This window comes from Ranitomeya imitator, chromosome 4 (genome assembly GCF_032444005.1).
Source record: "Ranitomeya imitator isolate aRanImi1 chromosome 4, aRanImi1.pri, whole genome shotgun sequence".
NCBI classification, from domain to species: Eukaryota; Metazoa; Chordata; class Amphibia; order Anura; family Dendrobatidae; genus Ranitomeya; species Ranitomeya imitator.
This window is the reverse complement of record NC_091285.1, coordinates 509,220,175-509,232,840: the sequence shown is the minus strand read 5'-3', so window position 1 is coordinate 509,232,840 and position 12,666 is coordinate 509,220,175. Positions and strand designations below refer to the sequence as shown.

Here is a 12,666-nt window from a genome sequence, read left to right as displayed (position 1 = left end):
GTTGTAAGAGGAGCGTGAGACTATATAGACACATTCCAGACATATGGCACTGTGCAGCGCTATAGACATACCCTAGACCAGGGGCAGAGACTACCACCTGCATGGCAGGAAGAACTGTGCATTATGAGGAGCTATTGGTCAGTAAAGGGCCCATCTACTATATAAAGCTGAATGTGTGTGTGTGTGTGTGTGTGTGTATGTCCGGGATTGGCATCTGCACCGTCGCAGCTACAGCCACAAAATTTTGCACAGTCACACGTCTGGACCTCGAGAGCGTCACAGGCTATATTGTGAGGCGAAATTTTAACCCCGCGCGTTCCAATTCACCAAACAATTTTGCCCCTATCTACATAATGGGGAAAAAAGTGAAAGGAAAAGTGTTGGAAGCGTCGCAGCTACAGCAACAAAATTTTGCACAGTCACACGTCTGGACCCTGAGAGCGTCATAGGCTATATTGTGAGGCGAAATTTTAACCCCGCGCGTTCCAATTCACCAAACAATTTTGCCCCTATCTACATAATGGTGAAAAAAGTGAAAGGAAAAGTGTTGGAAGCGTCGCAGCTACAGCAACAAAATTTTGCACAGTCACACGTCTGGACCCCGAGAGCGTCATAGGCTATGTTGTGAGGTGAAATTTTAACCCCGCGCGTTCCAATTCACCAAACAATTTTGCCCCTATCTACATAATGGGAAAAAATGAAAGGAAAAGTGTTGGAGGCAAATTGACAGCTGCCAGATGTGAACAAGGGGGACTTAAAGAATGAGAGCGATGGCGCCAAAGAGTATATACCGTACAGTTGCTAAGGTGGGGCCACGACATGGGATACTCACCACACACGGGGATATGAACACACACAAAATGCGCCACACACTACCACGTGCTTGAACACATATTACCCTCAGCACACATTTCACCACAAATACACCAACCTCGCCACATAAAAGTCAAAACACAAAAGTCGCCACTCAAAACTCGCCACGCGCAGAACTTGCCACATGCAAAAACTAGGCTCTTGCAAAACTCGCCACAAGTGCAAAATTCTCCTCATGAAAAACTCGCCACACGCAAAACTTGCACACGCGGAAAAATTGCCACATGCACAAAAGTTGCAACACATGCAAAAGTTGCCTCACACAAAACTTGCACATACTCAAAAGGCACCACACATAATACTCGCAACACGCAAAACTCGCCATGCGCAAAACTTGCTGCACACAACTTGCTACACTAACCTGTCACATGTAACTCGACACACAAAAAGTTGCTACACGCATGTTGCTACACAAAACTCATCTCACAAAAGTCGCTACATGCATGTCGCCACACGCAACTCAACACACACAACTTGACAAACGAAACTCGCCCTAAAACACACACAAGTCTGGTATTATCCTTCAAAAATAAAAATCTGATTAATAAGCAGACAAACTACAACAATTGCACCATATAGGAAATACGGCAGCTGTCAGTCACATGACCTGTCTATTATGTGTATGTGTGAGCTAATATATACTGCCAGGGGGAGGGCTTCCTGTTGGCTGGGGATTTATCAGGCTGCCAATTTAGCTTACAAATACTGAGGTAAAAATACTGAGCAAATAACGTGTGAACGAGGTCTAATACAGGAGGAGATGACACACAGGTATATACTATATACAGGGGAGATGACACACAGATATATACTATATACAGGAGAGATGACACACAGGTATATACTATATAGAGGAGGAGATGACATATAGGTACATATATATATACAGGAGGAGATGACATACAGGTATATACTATATACAGGAGGAGATGACATACAGGTATATGCTATATATAGAAGATGACATGCAGGTATATACTATATGCAGGAGGAGATGACACTCAGATATATACTATATACAGGGGAGATGACACACAGGTATATACTTTATACAGGAGGAGATGACATACAGGTATATGCTATATATAGAAGATGACATGCAGGTATATACTATATGCAGGAGGAGATGACACTCAGATATATACTATATACAGGGGAGATGACACACAGGTATATACTATATACAGGAGGAGATGACATACAGGTATATACTATATATAGAAGGAGATGACATTCATGTATATACTATATATAGGGGAGATGACACACAGCAGGTATATACTATATACAGGGGAGATGACATACAGGTATATACTATATACAGGAGATGACATACAGATGTATACTATATATAAGGGAGATGACAAACATGTATATACTGAGGTGATGAGGTGAAAATGAGAGGTGTGAGGTGAAAATGAAAAGGTGTGAGTGCAAAATGAGAGGAGTGAGGAAAAATAGTGGAGTGATCAGAAAATGACAGATGTGAGGTTGAAATGACAAGTGTTAGGGGGGAATGAGAGGAGTGAGGGAGAAAATGAGAGGTGTGAGGGAGAAAATGAGAGATGTGAGGGGGAAAATGAAAGATGTGATTGGGAAAATGAGAGGCGTGATGGGAAAATAAGAGAAGTGAGGTGCTATAACTAACCTCTGATATTTACTATGCCCAGGCAACGCCGGGCTCTTCAGCTAGTATATATATATATATATCTTACACGGGGGCCTCTTCTGTCTGTGTCAGTCAGTGCCCTGGATCTCTAGTGTTGTGTGAGGCCACATACAGATATTCTAAATATTCACACTCTCTCATCGAACCATCCCGAATCTCTTCCTATTCGATTTGCTTATGTCACATACAGGTGCTTCTCACTAAATTAGAATATCATCAAAAGTATATTCATTTCAGTTCTTCAATACAAAAAGTGAAACTCATATATTATATAGAGTCATTACAAACAGAGTGATCTATTTCAAGTGTTTATTTCTGTTAATGTTGATGATTATGGATTACAGCCAATGAAAACCCAAAAGTCATTATCTCAGTAAATTAGAATACTTTACAATACCAGCTTGAAAAATTATTTTAAAATCTGAAATGTTGGCCTACTGAAATGTATGTTCAGTAAGGCCGGCGTCACACTAGCGAGTTTTACGGACGTATGAGCGCATAAAATACGTCTGTAAAACACGCCTAACAAACGTCCCAATTATTCTCTATGCCCCTGCTCCTATCTGCCGTATTTTACTGATCAGTATTATACGGCTTTCTACGGCCATAGAAAATCGCAACATGCTGCGTTTGTCACCGTATTGCGCAAAAAAAAAGCCAATGAAAGTCTATGGAAGCCCCAAAAATTCGGATTACACACGGACCAGCAGTGTGACTTGCGAGAAATACGCAGCGGTGTTAGAGAGAAAAGCCGGCAATTCAGTGCGGTGTACAGTAAAATCACACTGACAGCTTACATTAGAATAGGTAGAATAAATGTGTACACATAGAATAGATAGAGATATATATATAGATGATATATATATATATATATATATATATATATATATGTGTCATTGAGACACATATATGTATATATATCATTACTTCATACAGCGCTAGATAGCTTTAAAGCCGGTAATTCAATTACCGGCTTTTGCTCTCTCCTTCCTAAACCCGACATGATATGAGACATGGTTTACATACAGTAAACCATGTCATATCCCCATTTTTTTTGGCATATTCCACACTACTAATGTTAGTAGTGTGTATATGCAAAATTTGGCCGTTCTAGCTATTAAAGGGTTAAATGGCGGAAAAAATTGGCGTGGGCTCCCGCGCAATTTTCTCCGCCAGAGTAGTAAAGCCAGTGACTGAGGGCAGATATTAATAGCCTGGAGAGGGTCCACGGTTATTGGCCCCCCCTGGCTAAAAACATCTGCCCCCAGCCACCCCAGAAAAGGCACATCTGGAAGATGCGCCTATTCTGGCACTTGGCCACTCTCTTCCCATTCCCGTGTAGCGGTGGGATATGAGGTAATGAAGGGTTAATGCCACCTTGCTATTGTAAGGTGACATTAAGCCAAATTAATAATGGAGAGGTGTCAATTATGACACCTATCCATTATTAATCCAATACTAGTAAAGGGTTAAAAAAAAACACAAACATTATTAAAAATTATTTTAATGAAATAAAAACAAAGGTTGTTGTAATAATTTATTCTACGCTCAATCCTTCTGAAGACCCTCGCTCTGTAACAAAGTAAAAATAATAAACCAACAATATACATACCTTCCGAAGATCTGTAAGGTCCCACGATGTAAATCCATCTGAAGGGGTTAAAATATTTTGCAGCCACGAGCTCTGCTAATGCAGCGTTGTTCGTGGCAGCAAAACCCCGGGGAATGAAGGTAAAGTAGGTCAATGACCTATATTTACCTTCATTTGCGGCGAGGCGCCCTCTGCTGGTTGTTCCTAGATCGTGGGAACTTTCGTAGAAAGCTCCCAGGCTCGAGTTCATAAGAGGCGCCCTCTGCTGGTTGTCCTCATATGAACTCGAGCCTGGGAGCTTTCTAGGAAAGTTCCCACGATCTAGGAACAACCAGCAGAGGGCGCCTCACCGCAAATGAAGGTAAATATAGGTCATTGACCTACTTTACCTTCATTCCCTGGGGTTTTGCTGCCACGAACAACTCTGCATTAGCAGAGCTCGTGGCTGCAAAATATTTTAACCCCTTCAGATGGATTTACATCGTGGGACTTTACAGATCTTCGGAAGATATGTATATTGTTGGTTTATTTTTTTATTTTTTGTTACAGATCGAGGGTCTTCAGTGAGTGGATTGAGCGTAGAATAAAATATTACAACAACCTTTGTGATTTTTTCATTAAAATACTTTTTAATAATGTGTTTGTGTATTTTTTAACCCTTTACTACTATTGGATTAATAATGGATAGGTGTCATAATTGACGCCTCTCCATTATTAATTTGGCTTAATGTCACCTTACAATAGCAAGGTGGCATTAACCCTTCATTACCCCATATCCCGCCGCTACACGGGAATGGGAAGAGAGTGGCCAAGTGCCAGAATAGGCGCATCTTCCAGATGTGCCTTTTCTGGGGTGGCTGGGGGCAGATGTTTTTAGCCAGGGGGGGCCAATAACCATGGACCCTCTCCAGGCTATTAATATCTGCCCTCAGTCACTGGCTTTACTACTCTGGCGGAGAAAATTGCGCGGGAGCCCACGCCAATTTTTTCCGCCATTTAACCCTTTAATTTAATAGCTAGAACGGCCAATTTTTGCATATACACACTACTAACATTAGTAGTGTGGAATATGCAAAAAAAATGGGGATATGACATGGTGTAAACCAGGTCTCATATCATGTCGGGTTTTAGGAAGGAGATAGCAAAAGCCGGCAATTGAATTACCGGCTTTAAAGCTATCTAGCGCTGTATGAAGCAATAATATATATACATATATGTGTCTACTGACATATATATAATATAATATATATATATATATATATATATATATATATATATATATATATATATATATATATATATATATATATATATATATATATATATATATATATATACATATATACACACACACAGTATATATGTTTTTTTGGTTATTTTTTTTTACACATGGATCCCTTGTATAGCGTATGTCGGTTTTGCAAGCCTGCGAGAAAAACACGCAGTACGGATGCCATACGGATTACATACGGAAGATGCCATGCGCAAAAAACGCTGAAACACCCTGCCTACGGAGGAGCTACGGACCACTATTTTGGGGACTTTTCAGCGTATTACGGCCGTAATATACGGACCGTATTGTCTTACGCTGAGTGTGACGCCGGCCTAAATGCTCTCATTACTTGGTCGAGGCTCCTTTTGCATCAATTACTGCATCAATGTGGCGTGGTATGAAGGCGATCAGAATGTGGCACTGCTGAGGTGTTATGGAAGCCCAGGTTGCTTTGATAGCAGCCTTCAGCTCGTCTGCATTGTTGGGTCTGATGTCTCATCTTCCTCTTGACAATACCCCATAGATTCTCAATGAACAAGAAGAAGAAATCCAGTGTATTCACAGGTAATTAATAAAAGTCCAGTATTTATTGAAAAAACAATTCTTAAAAAAAACATGTTGACATGCGGCTTTGGCCATGGCGTGAACAACTGATGCGTTTCAGCTCAACGAAGCATTAATCATGGTTGTGGTTCAATGTGAATGGAGCTGTATATACCCAGAAGTACTACTGAACCCCAATAACACGCTGCTCACAAGGGCCAATCGAATCATTCAAAGTGAAATCACTTGTTGAAGTGTTAATACACGGATTGCCCTGAGTGTATAAGCGGGAATACTAACAAACAAGCTGTGTGAATAAAAACAACAAGTACAATACGTGCAAAGGACAAAGAATAAACACACAAAAAAGCACCTAAACATGGAAATGTAAATATATTCAATGTTGAACATATGTAAAATCATGTCGAGATTATGGAAACCAAAAAAAGAAAAAAATTCAAAGAAATTTTTGAAAAAAAAAAAAAAAACTAATTACAGCAAGCTACGAATATTGCAAAATGAGATCATGTCTTATATTTAATACAAATGGTTGTCTTGTTGCTAAAATTAAAATCCAAAAGGACTCACGATTCTGAATTTTTCTCTTAGGGTATGTTTCCACGTTCAGGAAACGCTGCGTTTTTTACGCTGCGTTTTTCCGCAGCGTCCAGATGTTACAGCATAGTGGAGGGGATTTAATGAAATCCCGTCTCCACTATGCAGGAAAAAACGCATGCGTTTTTGCCGCGAAAACGCACATGCGGCACGTTTTTTCAGAACGCAGCATGTTGCTACAATGAGCAAAACACGCAAGAACACCGCAGGTGACCTGCCAGTGACCTCAGGTGCAGTTTTGGTCAGGATTTTACCTACATAAAATCCTGACCAAAGCCTGAAGCAAGCCTGAACGTGGACACATACCCTTAAAGTTACCCCCCTGACTGGGTTGTGAAAGCTCGAAGGCTTTGAATCTGAAAGATGCTCTGTCTCCTGCATGTACCAACAAAAAATGTCTGGATGCCGCTGATCTGTTCTCTGCTGTTGCGTTTGCCGCATCTGAAAGATGTCTATGTATGCGTCTTTTTAATTCTCCGGTCGTGCTGCCTACATATTGCATGCTATAAGGCGTGCAATCAATGAGGTACATCACACCTCCGCTATTGCAGTTTATCAAGCCTTTGATATTGTATGTTTTGCTTGTGACTGATGAGGTAAATGTTTTAGTTTTTATGTACGTATTTGCATGAAAGACATCTAGTATTGCCACATGTAAAAAAGCCTTGCAGTGTGATATGACATGTGTCTGCAATAGTGGCGGGTGGAATCGTGATCCACCCGCTGCTATTAACTAGTTAAATGCCGCTGTCAAATGCTAATGGTTGTTGATGCCGGCTTGCTGTGATCGCCACCCTGTGGTCGGCGCTCATAGCAAGCCTGTAATTCTGCTACATAGGAGCGATCTGAGCTTCGCTCCTACATAGCAGAGCCGATCAGGCTATGCCAGCTTCTAGCCTCCCATGGAGGCTATTGAAGCATGGCAAATGTAAAAAAAAAAAAACGTTTTGAAAAAATAAAAATAAAAAAATATAAAAGTATAAATCACCCCCCTTTCGCCCCATTCACAATAAAACAATTTAAAAAAATCAAATATACACATATTTGGTATCGCCACGTTCAGAATCGTCCGATCTATCATTAAAAAAAAAGGATTAACCCAATCGCTAAACGGCGTAGCGAGAAAAAAAATTACAAACCCCAGAATTACATTTTTTTGATTGCCACGACATTGCATTTAAATGCAATAACGGGCAATCAAAAGAACGCATCTGCACCAAAATGGTATAATTAAAAATGACGGCTTGGCACGCAAAAAATAAGCCCTCAACCAACCCCAGATCACAAAAAATGGAGACGCTGTGGGTATCGGAAAAATGCGCAAATTTTTTTTAATTTTTTTTTTTAGCAAAGTTTGGAATTTTTTTTTACCACTTAGATAAAAAAGAACGTAGACATGTTTGGTGTCTATGAACTCGTAATGGCCTGGAAAATCATAATGGCAGGCCAGTTTTAGCATTTAGTGAACCTAGCAAAAAAGTCAAACAAAAAACAAGGGTGGGATTGCACTTTTCTTTGCAATTTCACTGCACTTGGAATGTTTCCCGTTTTCTAGTACACAACATGCTAAAACCAATTATCACGTTCAAAAGTACAACTTGTCCAGCAAAAAATAAGCCCTCACATGGCCATATTGACAGAAAAATAAAGAAGTCATGGCTCTGGGAAGGTGGGGAGCAAAAAATGAAAACGCAAAACCGAAAAAAGCTCCAGTCATGAAGGGGTTAAGAAAAAATTCTGAATCGCGAGCTCTTTTGAATTTTCATTTTAGCAACAAGATAACCATTTGGATTAAATATAAGACATGATCTCATTTTGCAATAATAATTAATAGCTTGTTGTAATTAGTTGTTTTTTTATGGTTTCCATAATCTCTTCATGGTTTTACGTACGTTCAACATTGAATGCACTTACATTTCCATGTTTAAGTTCTTTTTTGTGTGTTTATTCTTTGTCCTTTGCATTTATCTATATATATAATTGTCTAAGGGTTTTTCCGTCTGTCTGTCCTGGAAATCTCACGTCTCTGATTGGCCGAGGCCGCCAGGCCTCGACCAATCAGCGACGGGCACAGCATGGCGACGATGATGTCATAAAGGTTGCCTCGACCAATCAGCGACGGGCACAGTCTGCCGCGAATTTGCCTCGACCAATCAGCGACAGGCATAGTATCGACGTAGATGTCATAATGGTTGCCATGGCGACGATGATGTCATAAAGGTTGCCTCGACCAATCAGCCACGGGCACAGTCTGCCACGAATTCTGGAATCATCATTGTCCATATACTATGGGGACATGCATATTATAGAATACCCGATGCGTTAGAATCGGGCCACAATCTAGTATATGATATTTGTTGTTTTTATTCACACACTTTGTTTTTTAGTATTCCCCTTTATATATACACAGGGCAATCCATGGGTTAACACTTCAACAAGTGATTTCACTTGGAATGATTTGATTGGCCTTTGTGAGCAGCGTGTCATTGTGGTTCAGTAGGATTTGTGCATTTGCCAAAGCTGCATGTCAACATGTTTTTTAAGAATTGTTTTTTCACTAAATACTGGACTTTTATTACTTACCTGTTAACACGCTGGATTTCTTCTCCCTGTGCATTCCTCCAGCTGGAACCTGGACTTTGCTGCAACAGGTGGTGAGCTGACTCTCCCTTCCCCGTCTTCCATTGTTTACCATAGATTCTCTATAGGATTAAGGTCAGGCGGGTTTGCTGCCAATCAAGCACAGTGATACTGCTGTTTATAAACCAGGTATTGATACTTTTGGCAGTGTGGACAGGTGCCAAGTCCTGCTGGAGAATGACATTTCCATCTCCAAAAAGCTTGTCGGCAGAGGGAAGCATGAAATGCTCTAAAATTTCCTGGTAGAAGGCTGCGCTGACTTTGGTCTTGATAAAACACAGTGGACCTACACCAGCAGATGACATGGCTCCCCAAACCATCACTGAGTGTGGAAACTTCACACTAGACATCAAGCAGCTTGGATTGTCTGTCTCTCCACTCTTCCTTCAGACTCTGGGACCTTGATTTCCAAATGAAATGCAAAATTTACTTTAATATAAAAACAACACCTTGGACCACTGAGCAACAATCCAGTTCTTTTTCTCCTTGGCCCAGGTAAGACGCTTCTGGCGTTGTCTATTGGTCATGAGTGGCTTGACACAAGGAATGCGACGCTTGTAGCCCATGTCCGGGATACATCTGTGTGTGGTGGCTCTTGAAGCAATGACTCCAGCAGCAGTCCACTCCTTGTGAATCTCCCCAAAAAATTTTAATGGCCTTTTCTTAACAATCCTTTCAAGGCTGCGGTTATCCGGGTTGCTTGTGCACCTTTTTCTACCACACTTTTTCCTTCCACTCAACTTTCCATTAATATGCTTGGATACAGCACTCTGTGAACAGCCAGCTTCTTTAGCAATGACAAAAGTAGCTTATCCTCCATGTGGATTGTGTCAATGACTGCCTTCTGGACATCGGTCAGGTCAGCAGTCTTCCCCATGATTGTGGAGCCTAATGAAACCGACTAAGGGACCTTTTTAAACACTAAGGAAGCATTTGCAGGTGGTTTTTGTTAATTATTCTAATTTACTGAGATAATGACTCTTTATATGAGTTTCACTTTTTGTATTGAAGAATTGAAATAAAAATTAACTTTTTGAAGATAATCTAATTTAGTAAGAAGCACCTGTGTATTCCACCATTACATAGTGGGAGACTTTGTTATTTGGGGAACTGTGTGAACTGAAGTCCTCTCTATAGTTCTAGATATCTGAGTGTTAGTCCTTGTACGATTAGTGAAAGCTAGAGCTTGTAATAGGTCAGATTCCAATAGCCGTCACATACAAAGCTATTGTTCTTTATGTCATGCCACAATAAATAGGTTTAGATAAGCTGAGCAGTTTACAAAGGTGACCGTACACTGCCAAGTGTGTGACACAGGCACTATAGGAGCAGGATCCCTTCCCTCCTCCAGATGTGACGTGGCATTTGAGCAGACAATCTCCATCCTTCACACTTACAGCTCTGATACTCCACTCCAGTAGCCACCGAGTGCCACAGTGAACACGGAGATAAGAAATATGACCAACATGCTGTAATCGAACAATGGAGGCGATGGGGAATACATTGTCACATTAATATGCTTTCCAACATCCTAAGAAGAGAAGAGAAAAATAAACAAGTTGTTGGTTACTCACCTTCTGGTTTTAGTTTTACCAAATGCACACATGGAAGCATAGTATATAAAGGGCACATACCTGCTCCATGCCACGGATATCTCCATATTTCACATACGCAATAGGTATTGTAAGGCTTTCATATCCACTTCTGTTGTCTGTTGGACGAGGCTGTAATAGATGGGACTGTATTAATAACATTAATGCTGTAATTATATAAATTCACAAGGCCTGGCGATCACACCGAGCTCCGGAAACATCGTGTCCTCCAGACTAATACAGCACATATGGGAAAACCGGCAATGCAATCCTAGGACTGTAAGAATTGCTGACCGTTACTACTTGGGCAAAATTTATAGATTTTGCCCAAATATTACTCTTGTTCTTTACACGGGCCATGGGCATCATTTACGAAAAAGGGAGAAACACCGTCCTTGTTGGACACCGCAACTGTCACTCCAGCATTCACGTATCCAGGGCTCATATAATAAAAGTCTATACACATTCATTGCCATACAGGGCCACATTGAGAGGGCTAGATGACAGAGGTACGTCACTTACAACAAGGCAGGTCTTGTGGTGTATTAATGGTATGCAGTGCTTAGTTCCGACCAAAAGTAGTCAGAGTAGGGACAACCTGTCAATAAGTGACCTTGGATGCCAAAGGCTCAATGATAGGGAGTGAAGGCTAGCCTGTCAGACCAGCTACCCAAAATGCTGAAGAAGTTAATGCCAACTATGACAGAAAGGTGTCAGAAGACACAGTGCATCACAGAGTACTGTCCACAGGGCTGTGTAACCACAGAACAGTCATTGATCCCAAGATGATTACTGTCCACCAATGAAAGTGTCTACAATGAACATATGAGGATCAGAACTAGGCTAAGAAGTAATGGAAGAAGGTGGCCTGAAAAAGCCAACCGTGCATCTGTTGCCAATTTCCTGGGCATCTTCAGAGGTCTTGTGGAGTCCATGCCTCAACAGGTCAGAACTGCTCTGTCAGCATAATGGGGCCTCCTGTTGTGGATTCTGTTTTTGGGCTCCCTCTGGTGGTTACAGATGGTACTGGGTGACTTGTGTTCTCTGCGGTCTCTGGTGTCCACCTGTTCTATCAGGATATGGGAGTTTCCTATTTAACCTGGCTTTCTTGTCATTTCTTCGCCGGCTATCAATGTAATCAGTGTGTCTTGTTACCTCTGCTTCCCGCTTCTGTATTCTTCAGGACAAGCTAAGTTTTTGATTTTCCTGTTCCACGTTTTGCTTAATTTTTGTCTTAGTCCAGCTTGCAGATATGTGATTCCTTTTTGCTGGTTGCTCTAGTGGGCTGATATTACTCCTCATGTTCCATGAGTTGGAACATGAGTTCAAGTAATTTCAGGATGGTTTTTTGTAGGGTTTTTCGCTGACCGCGCAGTTCACTTTTGTATCCTCTGCTATCTAGCTTTAGCGGGCCTCATTTTGCTGAATCTGTTTTCATAACTACGCATGTGCTTTCCTCTCATTTCACCGTCATTACATGTGGGGGGCTGCTATTTCTGTGGGGTGTTTCTCTGGAGGCAAGAGAGGTCTGTGTTTCTTCTAATAGGGAAAGTTAGTCCTTCGGCTGGCACGAGACGTCTAGGAATCATCGTAGGCACGTTCCCTGGCTACAGCTAGTTGTGTGTTTAGGTTCAGGATCGCGGTCAGCTCAGTTTCCATCACCCTAGAGCTTGTTTTGTTTTTTGTGCTTGTCCTTTTGTGATCCCCTGCCATTGGGATCATGACAGTCTCCACAATATTAGTGATGTTAATGTTATGGCTGATCAGTATATACTTTATTGGGTGACATTACTCTATGTTCCTTAAATTGAGAACAGTCCTTTACCTGTGCGACCTGAGTAGTATCACAGGGTGCTGAAAATGGTGCCAA

At 41.2% G+C, this 12,666-nt stretch overlaps 1 protein-coding gene across 2 annotated transcripts in view; it reads right to left on the bottom strand.

The window, feature by feature from the left end:
- Window positions 1-12,666, bottom strand: part of SPPL2A (signal peptide peptidase like 2A) — a 76,740-nt gene that overhangs the window by 35,046 nt on the left and 29,028 nt on the right. For both annotated transcript variants that reach the window (XM_069766067.1, XM_069766066.1), the window contains exons 4-5: window positions 10,839-10,928; window positions 10,602-10,735 (exon numbers count right to left, since the gene is read on the bottom strand). In XM_069766067.1, coding sequence (XP_069622168.1) covers window positions 10,602-10,735; window positions 10,839-10,928 — 224 coding nt within the window. The remainder of the gene's footprint in view (window positions 1-10,601; window positions 10,736-10,838; window positions 10,929-12,666) is intronic.